This window comes from Rhea pennata, chromosome Z, assembly GCF_028389875.1.
Source record: "Rhea pennata isolate bPtePen1 chromosome Z, bPtePen1.pri, whole genome shotgun sequence".
NCBI lineage: Eukaryota > Metazoa > Chordata > Aves > Rheiformes > Rheidae > Rhea > Rhea pennata.
Genome location: NC_084702.1, coordinates 79,325,196 through 79,341,491, shown reverse-complemented (window position 1 = coordinate 79,341,491; position 16,296 = coordinate 79,325,196). Strand labels below are relative to the sequence as shown.

At 46.2% G+C, this 16,296-nt stretch overlaps 1 protein-coding gene across 1 annotated transcript in view; it reads left to right on the top strand.

Moving 5' to 3' along the window:
• Nucleotides 1-16,296, top strand: part of MYO5B (myosin VB) — a 91,299-nt gene that overhangs the window by 37,440 nt on the left and 37,563 nt on the right. Inside the window, exons 15-20 of the mRNA XM_062600527.1 lie at nt 1,579-1,728; nt 2,559-2,656; nt 5,447-5,533; nt 12,511-12,622; nt 13,463-13,674; nt 15,726-15,882. Coding sequence (XP_062456511.1) covers nt 1,579-1,728; nt 2,559-2,656; nt 5,447-5,533; nt 12,511-12,622; nt 13,463-13,674; nt 15,726-15,882 — 816 coding nt within the window. The remainder of the gene's footprint in view (nt 1-1,578; nt 1,729-2,558; nt 2,657-5,446; nt 5,534-12,510; nt 12,623-13,462; nt 13,675-15,725; nt 15,883-16,296) is intronic.

The following is a 16,296-nucleotide window of genomic DNA, read 5'->3' as shown; positions in this document are numbered from 1 at the left end:
GTCTTGGAGCCTGCAAGCAATTTGATAATATAATGCAAACAGTTTCCTTCCTGTACCGATGTTTAGACTGCTGTGCTAGTAAGCTATGCAAACAAGCCGGCACCAGGGCTGTGGAAATGCTCGTATCTGAGATCAGGCGGATGGTGGGGAACCATCTGGCCCCTTAGCATATGTGGCCTGTAGACAACAGCTGCTGGTAAAAATGAGAACAACAGCCTTTAATAAGAATGTAACATGGTAAAGCACTACTATTTTTTTTTTCTGAGAACTTACTCAGAATACACGAAAGCTAGCTTTCAGGAGGAGCCGGAGGAGTCAAAGTCTAAGACAGTTTTGTGACCTTGAGCTGCAAGAGCTACGACAGTCTTCCTGGGTGCTCTCAGACAGACTATTTTCCTCTGGAGCATTCTGGAAGAAGGAGACTCATTTAAAGGTTAGCTGCTGTTCATGGAGCAGAGATTTGCACTCAGGTCTGTGAGCTGCCCAGGGTCTGCTAGCTGCGTTTTGAGGGATCAGCGGGAAGTAAGAGAACAAGGCAATGCTTCAGTTAAAGTTTGCTATGCATAAAATAAGTTAAAATTTGAATACTTTCAAAGGAGATTGAGGGTTGAGGGGGCTCAAACTAGCTGAGCTTGAGAAACGCCACCAGGCAGACCGAGCTTTGAGCCAGACGTCCCCAAATCCATTGGGGCTAGTTGCCCAGGGTGGTGCGGTGCACACCTGCCTTGCTTTCGGGCAGGCGCGCAGCCGCCGGGCTCGGCGCGCCGCGCCGCGAGCAGCGCGGAGTGTTGGTGTGAATGCAAATCGGTTCCGTCTGCGTCAGTGCAAAGCTGGTGCCGCGTCTTGCTGCCAGGGTCCTATCGCAGTTAGTGTTTAACTTCTGACCTGATGCATGTTTGAAGATCTTGCCTCTTTATTTTACTTTTTTTTTTAATAAAGTATGAATTGAATATGCAGGTTCACCTCTTCTCCTGTTTATTAAGTGGGGATGTTGCTATGAGCTTGCCATAACACAAGACTTTTCAGGCACCTGTTTTAACCCTGCGGAGCCGAGCATTGTGCTTGGAGGGCTGTCGCGCAGCAGCCCTGCCGTCGACTTCGTTAACCCCTAGCGAAGCGGAGGTAATTAATGAGGAATTGCTGGTTTCTTCTAATTGGCTTGAAAAGCCGGGTGCCTCTGGTACACCAACAGTGCGAGCAGCCTGTGTGCCCCAGGCGTGGGGCTCCCTGTTCCCGGGGAGGACGTTGCACGGCGTTGCGGCACTCAGCAGCGTCTTCACTGCAGCGAGGACCCAACAGCGTGCATTGGACAATATTTAATAGCTTTTCTGCTAATGAGCCGCTTTTTCCGCTTGTTTAATTTAATGCACACACTTAAGGATTTGATGAACTGCATAACAGGATCCTCGGTGCCCCTGCGAATGTGGTTTATGTAGCTGCAGTGCTTCGTGCTTTTAATTTATTGCCCTTGGTCCCTTCGTGGTTTCAGAGAGGCAGAGCGCGCCGGCGGGCTGCGGCTCGGGGCTCCTGCGGAAACGAGCCGCGGAGCGGGTGCTCAGGTCTCATCTTCCCTTTCAGTACCAGATGGTCGCGGACTTGTTCCAAGACGAGAAGGATTCTGCACCCGCTGCTTCCGTGGGAAAAGGGACCTCCAAGATCAGCGTCCGTTCTGCCAGGCCAGTCGTCAAAGCGGCCAATAAGGAGCACAAGAAGACGGTGGGGCACCAGGTAACGTACAACATGAGCGGGTCGGCAAAACGCTCTACGCCGGCTCAGTCCGAGCGATGAGATAAGAGGTGACCATGGCCTGTGCAACGGCCTTGGCGTGGAAACCAAAAGCTCTTTCAAAGCTTAATGCACAGCTATGTAATTTAAACTTAGTGCATCCTGCAGTGTCTCCTATGATTTGGCTCACAGACAATATGACCGATAGGGACAAGCTTAAAAGGAGGAAAAAAGATCGGCAGAGAGTATTTGGCTCAAGATGAGATGAGAGGTGTGGGAAAGCTGAATCTAGACACCCCATTTTTTGCAGTTGAGGGCATCTCACTTCTCTTCCCTCTACAGCTGGAAGCAGAGACGAATAAAAAGCTATTGTGTGAACTGAAGAGACCTTTCCTGCGACCCAGCATTGTAGGATGTGATCAGTTTTGCTCTATTTTTGACACCTTCTAGCGGTCTGTTGGAAGGTAGCCTTGAATGGAAGGACAGAGACGTGGCGTAAGCCACGCCAGGGCTGCTGCGAGGTTCATTAGACTGTATCGCAAGGCGTTATGGTGGTGAGAATTTGAAATGAGGAAGATTCTGACTGAAAAAAAAGCAAATTTTGCCCCATGAGGACCGTCTAGCAGTGAAGCAGTTGCCCAGAGTGGTTGTGCAGTCTCCACCCTTAGAGGCTTTCAAGACCCAACTGACCCCACCAGTGTCTTGTTTGAGTTGCTGCTGTATGTGCTGGGCTCATAGGGAGGTTTATATCATGATACATGTAGGGGCTGGTATGGATTGGTGCCCTAAAGCATGTTCATCCCTCCTAAAAATCCGTGATTTTTGTCTCGCAGTTCAGGAACTCCCTGCATTTGCTTATGGAGACGCTGAATGCCACCACCCCGCACTACGTACGCTGCATCAAGCCAAATGACGAGAAGCTCCCGTTCAAGTAAGTTGGCTTTCAGAAAATGTGCTTAGCTGCGTAGCAGCAGAGTGCCCTGAAGAGATGCCCCTCTCCCAGTGCCATTCCCAAAAGCTTGCTGGAGTTACCACTCTTGAGGTTTCGTTAGGCATTCTTTGTGTCACTGGACTAAAAACTAATGCATATCCTAGTAATTTGTAGATATACTCAGCTAATATGGAGAGATAAATATTGCTTATATTGTGCATGCTGTGCTACATCCTTGCTTTGCAATAACAGGGTCTTTGATGCAATTTCATGTGAGAATCAACTCTGATATAAATAAAGCACTGAACAGTGAGAAGTAGCAGAGAAAGGTGCAGATAAGCAGCGTGCTTGCAAAATTGCTTGTAAAATGAACAAAAAAAATTCTTGATGCTTCCAATGTAAATATGAAAAAAATAAAAACAGGACTTTTGTCAACCTGAGGCAGATTTCCGAGTGAGTGAAAAGCTGGAATTAAAGGGTGGCCTGGGTCCTCCTTTGTAGTTGAGAGGTATATCGAAAGCTGTGAGCATGGTGAGCAAATAGCTGTTGGCCTTGTTCGACCTCTTAAGTAATGTTTTTTTGCCTAACTCAGTCTCCTCTAACTCCAAAGTAATTTGGCCTTAGTAAAGAAGGGCCCCATCTGTCTCACTGTGTTCTCTTCTGAAGGCCATGGCCTTCAGAAGGCCAAACTGCAGGTGGTGGTGTGTAAGAAGGGCTATAGCCATAACTTGTAATCGTGGAGGCATTTCCCTTGCCCTGACCCAACGTGACCTGAATACCCCTCTCTGAGCGCGATACCGTTGCGGGGTTCAGGGATGGGTCCAGCTGCATCCTGCGAAGTCCTTCTTCACTCCTTTGCCTTTAACTTTGCAGTTCAGCGTTTCATGCGATGCTCAGGATACAGTTCATATCAACTTACACTTACAAAGGTGTAAGTTCCTGGTAGTCAAGGTGCAGTAATTACCCAAATGGAAGTATTTGTACTTCTTAGACATTATGGGTAACAGACTCGGACCATAAATATTAGCAGGAGGATTCTGCTCATGAGTGGCAACTCAGTCAGGTGTCATGCTCCCCATCTGACCAATGTCATAGCTGTCCAAGCCTGGGATTTTGGAAACTGGGGCAAACCCAGACAGACGCAAGGGTGGTTCTGGAGGACCAGCATGCAGGTGTTGGTCAGCGTACGGCATCATTGCAGATCTCATCATGTCCTGAAAATGGCAGGAGAGCCTGCCAGCTCCGAGCAGAGGTGTTGCATTCCTGTTTTGCCAGAGCGATTGTGATTTATGATTTCTTGCCTGTTTTCTTGTGTTTAAAACTGATGTCTGTACAAAGCTGGAGAACACTGGCACAGCTGTAAAAGAAGTCTATGTTTTAGAGGCACTTCTGCTTGAAGTGCCAGGAGGAATTAGAGAAACGGGACATCAGTGACACCACATTGCGTTAGCATTAAAATGATGTCTTGTAACATGCAGAATGCTTGGTGAGATATCTTCGTTGTTCAGTGAGGGGGGAAAAAAAAAAGGGATTTCTTCCCCCTAAACCATAACATTTTTCAGCTCATGAAAACATTACTTTTTTTTTTTCTTTTTTCCAAAATGAGACATTTGGCTTGGAGAAAAGAAGGCTTAAGGGGAAACTAATAGCAGTCTTATAGTATCTGTAAAGGGAGTACCAAGAAGATGAAGCCAAGCTCTTAGTGCTTAGAAGCCAAGGTGCTTAGTGGGAGGACAGGAGCCATCAGACATAAATTGAAAAGAGACATTCAGACTGAAGTTGAGGAAAATTTTTCCCCCGTGGGAATGGTCTAGCAGCGGAGCGGTTGCCCGGAGAGATTATGCTGTCTCTGTCCTTGGAGGTTTTCAAGACCTGACTGGGAAAAGCCCTGAGCAAACTAGTGCGACCTCATAGCTGCCGCTGCTTGGAGCAGAAGGGTGGGTGGGGACCTCCTGAGGTCCTTTGCAACCTGCATTACTCTGACTCTTACTTCACATTTTGGTGCAAAATCTAGTTTTGTATGATTTTGGGGGGGGAGATACAGCCTTGGTGGCTTTGCAGCAGGAGTGGCTGCATTGCAGAAAGATCTCTTTGTGCACGGTGTGGATTACCCTGGGGTCCTCTGGGACGAAAGCTCCCTCATGCACAGAAGAGTGGTGCTGTTATTTCAAGGCAGCTTGTGATGGAGTCACCCACTCCCTTCTTTATCTTAATTGCATTGCTTTACACAGCAGGGCATCTTACGGCCACGAAGACCGGTGGCGACAGATTACAATCTTCTCCCAAGAGTACCACTTGGCATCGATAGCAGGGGGATGGCAAGGACTATTTCACTTGAAAAGCATGTCCACTGTGAGACATGGAAGGAAAACATGTGACATTTCTGCAGCCTGTTCCCGAATGGGGGCGTGGGGTTAGTGCACAGTTATCCTCCAGGAATAGTTATGGGCAAAAGCTATCCACCGATACCTGATTTTCTTTGGCCTCTGTGCTGATGATGACAGCAGAGTTTTTTCCTGCAAATTCTGCAAATTTTCTGTAAATTCTGAGGTGCTAATTGACGTCCCCAAAAGGGTCACTATTCAGGCAGTAGTCCTTTTCTTTCTTGCAGTATAATGTCCTGATGGATGTAGAGGCCCGACCTGCCTAATGTGCTGTATGTGTCAACAGGGGTGAAACGAGAAATGCTGCAAAAGGGTGCCGATGTCAACATTCCTGCGGACGCTTTAGAGGGATGCTGGTGTGGATTTCTTTTCCCTGTGCTCATCTGTATCCTAACTGTAATTACAGATTCGATCCGAAGAGAGCAGTGCAGCAGCTCAGAGCTTGCGGCGTGTTGGAGACCATCCGCATCAGTGCAGCTGGCTTCCCGTCCAGGTACTGTCCCCTGAATTGGGCACCGTGATCTGCTGCTGGTGTGTTGTAAGGAGGGAGGAAGGAAGAGGAGAAAAAAAACACCAGTGTTTGGAGAAGCAAGGTTGAGTTTTGTTGGTTTATATCCAGGATAGATTTCTTTTTTTTTTTCATTTTCTATTTTTATCTTACAAAACCCCCATTAGCTCCTGGGGATCCTAATTCTAAGAGCTGCGTTAGTGAGCAAGGAGCTGCAATGCTGGGCCACCAGTGAGGGCCTGGGGTTTTGTCCAGCGTTTCTGTTGGTGCTTTCAATTTGGTGCTGAGAACTAATTTAACATGGTAAACCATAAAATTGCTGAAAAAAATGTTGCATGGCAGATCAGGGAGTCTGGCTTCGATCCCATATGGAGATGGACAGCAAGCACCAATATTGACTCTCTGATCCTACACATTTGACTCACTTGGGAGCCGTATTTACTTTGTAGGACTCGCCACTGCTCACCTGAAGTTCCACGTGCTGCTGGATTTCTTGCACTCCCATGGGCCTGTATGTCTGTCTTTCCTGGCTTCAGACACCTGCTGCAGTAATAATTTCAACCCAGGAATATTTTATTGTGCTCACAGAGAAAGAAAATCAGGGTTGTAAGCCATTGTTGCAGCTTCCACTCAGCACATCTGAAGCATATTTGACTTGAAACTCTTGTATCGTAAAAAGAAAAGGTTATGGGTGCTGTGCCTCTTGCTGATTGTGATTAAAAAAAAAAAAAATCCAATGGAGATTTTAGGGCTTAATAAATCCCCAAACATAAGCTATAAATAAGGCCGGGAGATGACAAGTGCAAATAATTCTGAGGATGCATCAACTCTGCTTTTCTGCCGAGCAGTTTTGTGTTCCTGTCAGCCTTTTGGCAGGGAACAAAGAGGCTATAGATGCACTTGGCAGAGAGCCAGCCAACGGGGCTGCTGAACGCCGGGCGAAGCGCCCGTCACTGGTTTTGGGGAGGTTACCTTCCTCTAGGGTGGATCCATCGAGTGCACTGATGGATCGGCTCTGCGTGAAATCTTCCACTGTGCAGTCAACTGATACCCTTTCTCCATCTCCGCCCACTCAGTTTAGACCCTATCGCACTAAAATCTGGGTATAATTAATAACTGGGAAAGAGGGAGAATATTCCAGCCCCTGGAGGCCAGGCAGGGTGCGTTTATGGGAAATGCTCTACTGGTGCGAGGACCACTCTATCCTTGAAAACCCAAAGGCAGAAGTGGCCTGTCGTGTGGTCTACCTGGACGCTTTCGGGGACAAGAATCTCTCCCAGGACGTGACCAATACAAAACTCTTCCATCAGTACAGCTTGTCAGCTCTCCTTCTCCCTCTAGGAAGAGAGAAAAGTGCAAATAGGCTGTTCAGTTTTCAGTCTTCCTCCGAGTGACCTTCTCCAGCTCAGTGTTTGAGATGCTTCAGGGCCAAGTTCTTTGTTTTTATCATTTCCAGAAGATAACAGCGTACAGCAGCACCACGGCACGGAAAGAGATGTTTGCTTTGGATGCTGCTAGTTCTCTCCCGTCCTTGATCATGGAATTGCAGCCTCGAAAACAAGAGCTGGGCATTGTGCAACGCTGTTAAAGGACGGTGGATAATCTGTGTATTTGAGGTGGCTTTATAAACTAACTTGGCGAAAGCTACTTCCACAGAGTCCTATCCTGTGAGAAATGCCACAGGCGTTTTAGTTCTTTCTGGATTTTACATGCATGAGGTCACGTTAGTGATTTTCATCGCAGCACAAAATCTCCGTGGGCATTGATTATTCCCGTGGTGTTCCCTTTCATGTCGATACAAGACAGTTTGTAACAGTTGATTAAAGATCACCCGAAAAGAAGGGTCGTTCTTGAAACATAAACCCTGGGTGAAGGTTATAAATTCAGACTGCTTAAAATAATCATACAACTCTTGAAATCTTTGTGAGGTTTGTTTCACTTGGATGTAAACAATTTAACTTTAGAGCAAGGGAGAATTTTCGAGGTGTTTCATTGCAGAAGTTGTATTAACAGAAAGGAGAGAAAACGGGAATTTTCGTCCGGTGGTACGTACGTCAGAGTGTTTCCCAGCATGTTGTGGCAAGAATAACTTCTGAGCGCAATGTGGCTTCTGAGCAAAGGTGTCGGCTATTACCTGCTATTACTTTGCACTTGTTGATCACACTTACTTTATGGGTGGAGAACTGGATCTTTTGAGGTTCCAGTAATTTTTTTACCTAGTTCCTTAAAAAAAAAAGAAGCTTTAATACAGTTTTTACTTTTGTTCAACAAGCATGAAAGACATGATGTACTTCCACTGCAAGATGAAGCCTTGCGTTCCCTGCTTTGGGTATTGCTGCCTTTATTTTGTCATTTTTGTGGAATATGGACTTCGACAACTATCTCAAGTAAACTGAAAACATATTGTTTGGTTTGAAATGCCACAGATTAGTTAAGAAAAGTATTGGTTGGTGTGTACGTAAATGAATGTGATGGATGGGCTGCCTTGGCGATGCAGACGGTGTATCTATCATCAGCTTTTGTGGGTAAAGCGTGCAACGTGTCTCCCTAGTATGAACCATTCATCATCTTTAGAGAAACTGGTTATGTGAAGGTTAGTCTCTAGCAAATAAATTGATACAGAGCTTCATGAATAACAAAATGCCCTGAAACACGTTTGTCATCCGAATTTTGTCAAAGCGGTGTGTTGCCCTTCGTGATATACCTGTTAGTGTTCAGGTCCCTGTGGTCTTCTGCTGGGTGATGTGTCCCTTTTCCAATGCTTGACCCTATGGAAACTTTTTTTATATGAGGGGAATTTCTTGTTTTTCACCCTGTGCATCTGCTGTTTGGAGCTGGCTCTCAGATGCTGCGTCCCTAAATCGGTTCAGGGTGAAGTCTCGGCTGCTAAACTCTATAAATGTTAAACACGCATAATTGAAACGTTTCATGGGCATCCTTGTGCATAGTCACTTTTCATAGCGTGTGCTTAGCAATCTTGCAGCCTTTTCAGGGAAGCACAATCTGTAAATTAGTTTGGCTGCTGGTAGCTCTGTTTGTCCACCCCCCCCCCCACAAAAAAAAAGGTAATTTTTTAATAGTGTTTTTCCTGCGTTCTGCTCTTTGAATATATTCCAGATAATTTCAAGTGACGCCAGTCTGAATGTTTTTGAGCTAATTGAAAGGCAAATCTGTTCTGCAGTAAACAAAACAAGAGAAATTTTCTCCCTGGGCTGCAGTTTCTAAAACAATTCCATAGCAAATCTTGGCTCAACTGTTCAACCTGCCCGCCCCAAATGGACTCTGACTCCTGCAGGGAGATCGATGCCTCCCACCTCCCAGTCCACTTAAAACACTGATCCTTTCAGTGCCTGGTGTCACTGGGCCTGGGAATGATTTTTTTTTCTTTAATTTTGTCTTCTGCACCTGCACAAGGTTCTTTAGTTCCTTTAGGTGACAAAGAAATTGCTGGACCTGTTGACCAGGTCTCCTGCTCCTGGCCAAATCAGCAACCATTTTCCTTGCTTCTTGAGCCCAATGAGTTTTTTCACTAGCATTATTTATTTTCCTGTATCGCTCCATTCTTTTTATTGCCTCCTTTTTTTTTTAGTGGCCTGTGCTAACATCTTCAAAACAAAACTTTGGTGATTGAGGTTGCTTGTGCCTGATCTCAGCCCAGGGGCTGTTTCCTTGGGAAGGTTTGAGCAGTACCAGTTGGTCCATTCTTTCTTCTCTCTTTCTCAGCTGTGCAGGTACAAGGATCGTTCCAGTAACATTTCTTCTCTAGAGATGTTCAAAACCTGCCTGGATGCAACCCTGTCTACCATGCTGTAGGTGACCCTGCTTGAGCAGGGAGTTGGACTTAGGTGATCTCCAGAGGTCCCTTCCAACCTTTCCGATTCTGTGATTTCTTCTCCCATATCCCCTGTCTGGATTCTATAACTTGATAGTGGAAGCTAAGGAGTTCAAAACTGTTTGGTTAGTGGTCTGCGGTGGTTTTCCCATTCCTTGCCAGGAGGTGTGCACTTGCCATGTGCTGTGATGGTTGTGGTGCTGGTTGAGGAGGGAGGCCGCCTTTAAAACCCACCGGCAGTGACTTTAATAGCTCCCAGCAAGTCCCAGGGTGGCATAAGCCTCCCATCCCAACTCCCGATCCGGCGCAGCGTGCCACATCCGCCGTTCTCTGTAAGCACCTAGCAGGAGGGAAGGACGTTTCCTCGTTTTTTCTGTTACTCTGCTGAAGATGCTGATGCCAAACCTAAAGAAGACATGCAAAAATATGTTAATAAATAAATTAAAAGTGTATGCCCCAAGCATTAAGCTTCAGTATTTCAGCACAAGACAGACCTCTTGCGCAAGGCTAGGGGATCATGTTTGTGTTTCTCCAAGCACGTAGCTGCAAGGTAATTTGATACTGCTTTAAACCTTAAGTGGCTTAAGCAGGCATGTTACATTAAACTTAAATGCTTTAATCGCTTCTTTCTCTGGGGAGATCCTGTAACAGCAGCTATGAACCTCCGCAACTGTCTTTACCTGCGCTGACAAGTGCCTTGGCCAAGGAGCATCCCGTGCTCCCCCAAGCCAGCAGGCTCATCCCTTGCATGAGTGGCCGCCTGCTTTCCGACCCCTGATCTTCTCCCTTAGCACCGTTCCTGGAGTGTCGGCCCGCGGTGCGGTTCCTCTTGGCGTCGCGTTGAGCTCCTGGGTGACCACCTGACCGCCGGGACCGCAGCTCTTGTGTTGGGATGCTCTGTGCGCAAACGATAGAAGCAGTGTAAACTCGAGACCAGTCGACTTCTGTTAAATCATCGTCCTGCAGGCGCCTGACCCTCGTTTAAAAGCGTCCGTGAAATCTGCACCGTCTCTGCTTGGGTGCGGGAGGAAGGATGGATTTTACTGCTCTCTGCCCAGCTTGGATGCGTTCCCTCAGTTGTGCGTGCTGCCTCTTCGCCATCTGCTCTTTGCCGGAGGAGCCCGGGCAGCACCTGCCAGATGACTTTTTGCTCTTAATAGCAGCATTTAATATTACCAGCCCCTAAACTGGCTCTGGCAGTTTAATAGGAAAGCTCCTTCCTCCTCCTCCTCCTCCTCCTCTTTTCCCCTGAGCTCTGCCACAAATCTGGCTCGAGCAACATCCGAGACAGGCAGGATGTTTCCAGCATCGCATGTTTGGCTTTGCGCCTTGGGAACTGCGCGCTCTGCTTCTCCTATCGGCTTTAATTTGGATCTTGGTGAGCATCCGCCGTGCTTGTGTGTGCGCAGAGCCAGGGGACCACGTTCAGGCACAGAACTGGAAACGTGCTTATAAAAGAACAGCGATCAAGAGGAGGAGAAGAGGCCGTTCTGGCTTAAGCGCTGCACGACACGAGTTCATGGCCTTGCATAATCGTTGAGTTTAGTTGTGCCCTCCCTCACCCCAGAGACAGCTCTTTGCAGCAGGTGTCTTTTTTTTTAGTCACTATTCTCTAGCTAGTGGTAATTTGGTGCCTTTTCTGTCTCCGTAAGCACTCTGTCTCAGCTTTCATTTTAGATACAACGCTGAGGACCCCTTCTAGCTTTGCCATTCTTTACTCTTTGCAGATAGAGCGTAGGGTGCAATGTGTCCATGCAGGAGCTGCGTGGTGCTTCCCAGTCCTTAGCAGCCTGGTTCGTTTGCTTGTTCTCCCTTCCTTCTCTTTGTGAACCTTCTGTTTCTACTGCGTTCTTTTAATTAGCGTATTGCTTTCAATCAGACTGGCTTTCCTCCCTCGCTGCAGTGTTTGGACTGAGGTGAAACAGCATTCATCATGTATCTTGAGAAATATTTCTGGCACGTCTGTCTTGCCAGGTTCCCAGCTTGCAAAGAGTTTCTTTAGAGATTAGATGTTTTATAGAGGTGTTAATCTTGTGGATGGACGCTCCTGAGGTGGTGTGATGTCTCCCCTAGCACTACTGTGGAGAACAGGCCCAGCATAAGGACCTGTTGCAGGGATGATACTGGCCTTTTGTGACTTATTTTGCCATTTTTTCCATCTCTCCTGATCCCTGGTGTATTTTATTTTGCTGGACAGGAAAAATAGGCAAAATTGGTTATAGTAACGCAAAAATAAATGCATGCATGAGGCTACTGGAACGCAGACAGTTTTCTGTGTGGCTGAGGGTCACACGATAGGTCCTCATTTCTGTGAGCTGCCAGAGCTGTCGCATGAGCAAGGCCAAGGCTCATGAATGTCTTCACTGCATGAGAGCAGAAATCACGGTATCTGTAGTCTTCTCCCATCTTTTCCTTGACATCCGTTGTGCAGGTTTTTTTGAAATGATGACAGCCGCTATTTGGCAGCGCTGGAAATGCCTGCTGTTTCAATTAACAAGTCTGGTTCTGGGGGCTCCATAACTCACTGTGTTAATTTGGAGAAGGCTGAGGCCTGGCAGATGCTGAGTCGTTTTCAGGATCCTGCCTGTAGGCTCTAAATCTCGCAGAGATGGCAGGAGATGCTGGTCCCTAGCAGCAACAGATAGGGCTCCTATTCCTTGAATTAATGTTGCCTGTTAAGAGACTTGACTGCTGATGACAGCAAAGCGTTGTCCAAGCTGCTGCCTTGTCTCTTCAGAGTCCAAAAATGTCATTAGTTTAAAAGGTCTCAGCAACAGACCGCAACGTGCGGTGATTAGTGAGTGAATTAATTTGAATTTCTATACTTGGCAGTTTGGAGAATTAAAGCTCTACTGCTGCGGTCTTGCTGGGAGTGGGAGGATTTGGTAACTGGGAGGAAGATGCTCACAGTGTACTGCATGGGGAGAGGAGCTCGTGAGCCCTTCCTCGTTGTGTTTCCATTGCAAACTAAAGAAGCACCAATAAATAGGTTTGGTGCCAAAGGAGGGCTGAGATGGGGTTTGGGTTTGGACGAGCTAGCTTCTTTTGGGAACTGTGATCCACGTGGAGGGTGGCCATAAAGAAATAATGCCCAGCATGCAGGCTGATTCTGGGTGCTCTTTGCTTTCAGGTGGTCCTACCATGACTTCTTCAATAGATACCGCGTTCTTATGAAAAAGAGAGATGTCTCCAAGAATGACAAGAAGCAAATCTGTCGGGCCCTGTTGGAAGACCTCATTAAGGTGAGCTGGGACTGAACCCTTAGTGACAGTTTTTACAGTGCAGAAGTTCATGGCTTTGATATAATTTGAGTCACCCTCCCTTTTCCCACTTCACCTGCGGCTTGTGCAGGTGCTGATTGAGTTAAGGCAGCCATGGGCTTCTTCCAAAGTGCCCCATCTCAATGTGTGGGAGACTTCTAATGGCAACTTACGTGTAGAAAAAAAACCATCCTTTGCATGGAAACATTTTTCCTTTACATATTTAAGCAAATATCTTCCACTTCTACTCGTTACTCAGACTCACATGTGCTATTTTTAAGTTGTGAATGTGTACACAAAGGTTTCCTCTTGTTGTCTTGCTGCTGAGGAGCCCAAAATGTGCAGAGCACTGTAGTCAGATTTTAATTTCTGTCCTTGTTTTCCTCATGAGATTTTGAGGAATTTACTCATTTGCTTTCCTAGCTGCAAAGGCCCTTTCCCTATGCCCTGAGTGTTGCCTCCTCGGCAGTGGATCTGCTTGTGGTGCACATACACCTCTGCAGATGTAAGCCTTAATCTTTTCTAAAAGGAACCCTTTTGAAGTCCCGTGAACTTCCTTTGGTTTATAAATAAATGTATTCAAGATTTGTGCAAATATGTGAGGCTTAAGCCTGACTCCAGTGTCATATTCCTAAATGAGTATATAGAAGCTAACTTTGGAGTCTAATCATTCCTTCATTACCTCATGGAAGAGAGTTATGAACTGAACGGGTAAACTTGATTGAAAATTTTGTTGATTGTATCTACTGAGCAACATACACAGACTGAAAAAAAAAAATGTTTGCCTCAATTAAATATAGTTTCCTTTATGCTTTTGAAAAGGATCCAGACAAGTTCCAGTTTGGACGTACCAAGATCTTTTTCCGTGCAGGCCAGGTGGCATATCTGGAGAAACTGCGAGCAGATAAGTTCAGAGCTGCCACAATCATGATTCAGAAGACAGTGCGGGGCTGGCTGCAGAGGGTGAAGTACCAAAGGCTGAAGAGGGCTGCGATAGTCATCCAGCGTTATGCCCGTGGGCACCTGGCTCGCAGGTGGGTCCTCAGGAGGTCTCCGAGGAAGGGCTAGCTGGGAACTCAAGGGGTGAAATACTTCTGGGCAGTTATATCCTCAGTCAAGTCTGTCTCATGGGCCTTAAAAAAGAATAAAGTAAAGTAAAATTGGATGCTTAGTATGACAAGCATGAAAATGCTGTGCACATGGTGCCCTTTTTACCCAGAAATTTCAGCCCCTGTGAAGACAAGATGCATTTTGTGTGTGTAGGTACCATGTGCTCTTGGTGAATTTTGTGTGCTGAAATCGAAGCTTATTCCTGGCCCCTTTCTCCAACCTTACTGGGGCAAATAATCTAAATTCTTTGCCTCAGAGTGATTTCATGCCAGAATTAGTGTAATTTCTATGTGCTTAGGCAGGGTAGTAAAACAGCCAGCTAGGATGCAGTCAGATGATTAAAGTACTCATAGCTATTTGGGTGGAAATATGTCACAGAACTAATATTTTTGGGGGGCTACCTCTGGCAAATGGCATTTGCATCAGTGACTTTCTAGTGTTGAACTGGGGTTTCTGGTAGGCTGCTGACGCCAGATACTGGGTGGACATGAAGAGGGCAGTAAAGCAATTAACATCTGCCCTTCAGAAATGATGCTCTGTAATCCCAATTAACTCTATGCCTGGGCACCATGAGATGCTGCCTGTTGAGTTAAGTGTGCCTGGCATGATGTAACTGGTCCTTTGCTCCTCACTCACCAAATGCTGATTCCAGTCAATTAATTTTGGCAGCAGAAAGTGGAGATCTTCCATGTTCCTTCAAAGCTGGCATCTTTGTTTCCTGTAAATCATATTGTATTTTGGAAGAATGTAAGAGATTTTAATAGAAATTGCTCTACATATTTTGGTAACAACTTCTGGTTGTTACAGACCTGGGCCCATGAGTCACAGGAATGTCCTGGGATGAGGGGATGGGCTCTCTTGAGCATGGGCAGCCAAAGGGGATGTTAAAAATGAGACTCTTTGTGGACTGAGCTGTCTGCAGGCACATGGAGAAAACTGAAGGCCAAGATAGATATCTTTAGCACTCATGAGTTCAGGAGCTGGAAAACACCCTAGGAGAAGGAATCTTACTGCCTGATAGTCCCATTAATAGCATTTCCTTGGACTTCATATTGCAGTGGTGTTTTCCCTGACGTGACTTTTCAGATCACCTCTTCGTACTGGTTTCACAGAGCAAGCGTCACCTGGATAAACTGTTCCCTTCGCTTTTTGGAGGCAGAGCATCCCTCCTCCTCATTAGCAAGCTCGACTTCAGTGGGTCATAATGAGAAACCATTGGCTTTCAAGAAGGGGGATATATAAACCAATCTGATCTGGCCCTTTTAGTTTTATATGCTTTTCCTAGAATGAAAAAAAAACTGAAACAAATTTTATATAATGCTTCATGCTGAGAGCAATAAATGCATCATAAATTCAGAAAAACAAGCTAGTCATCAAATTAATGGGAGGTTTTATGGGTACTGATTAAGCCATGTAACAAGTTGAACATGAATTGAGTCTGTGAACAGGAGGAACGTGGACAGAGTTGACTGTATCTTGCATTATTTACTGTGTATGAATCGCTTGGGGTTCTGCTCCTGAACATTGCCAGACCAGTGCACACCGGTTTAAATGTCAAATCCATTTACTGTGGTGTTTTTACGGAGTGGACTTGCAGTCAGTGGATACCCTGTATGACACGTACTTTTTAGAGCTAAGGAAGTTGCGGAGTCAACCTGGATTATTGTTAGGCTTGAGTATGTAAGGCAGAGAGTTCAGACTCAAAGGAAAAAGTTGGAAAATACTTGGTTTTAATGCTACTTAGAAATAAAGAGGCATGTGTTGTTCTGGTTTTGGTGCTCTTGGGTATCAGGAATGTTTCCCGATTGCACGTGTGTTCCCGTTGCTCTTTTCCTAGCCTTAGTGCTGGGATGGTCTGTCTTGAATGCTGGCGAGCTACCTTTGCCAGCAGGGTTTTTCTCCGTATGGTTTAATACTGTGATGAAAATAAAGATGGAGTTAGGCTTATTACTAACCTTTCTCCTGCGCTTTGCAGGCTTGCAGAGCACCTGCGGAGAACGCGGGCAGCCATCATCTTCCAAAAGCAATACCGAATGCTGAGGATCCGCCAAGCTTTCCAGCGGATCCGCAGTGCCACCATCACCATCCAGGCTTTTGCTCGAGGCATGTTTGTCAGGAGAGTTTATCGCAAGGTAGGACCCCATAGAGCGTCTCTGAAGTAGTGATGAATAGGAAGAGCTTGTGTATTTACTTTTCCTGGCCTAGCACACCGACGTATTAATCGTGGATGTTTTGATGTTTTACTAAGCTGACTGCCTCCGGTGTTTCTGGAGCGCACACGAGGACTGCAAGCATTGCCATTTAAAGCTGTGCAAGCACCAGTGATTTTGGCAGCAGCCCCTCCGAGGAGAAGCTAAATGAAGTTAGTCATGCAGAAGCCAGAAGGCAATTTAGAAGGCTGCAAATGTCATTTACTGATGCACTACAAAATTTACCTGGCAAACAGAATTTGTGTCTGAGCCGTGGTACAGGTGCAATTACTAGTACAACAGGGGAAGACCAGTAGGGTCTGCTTTGGAAGGCAGCAGGTCATTTATTGATATACA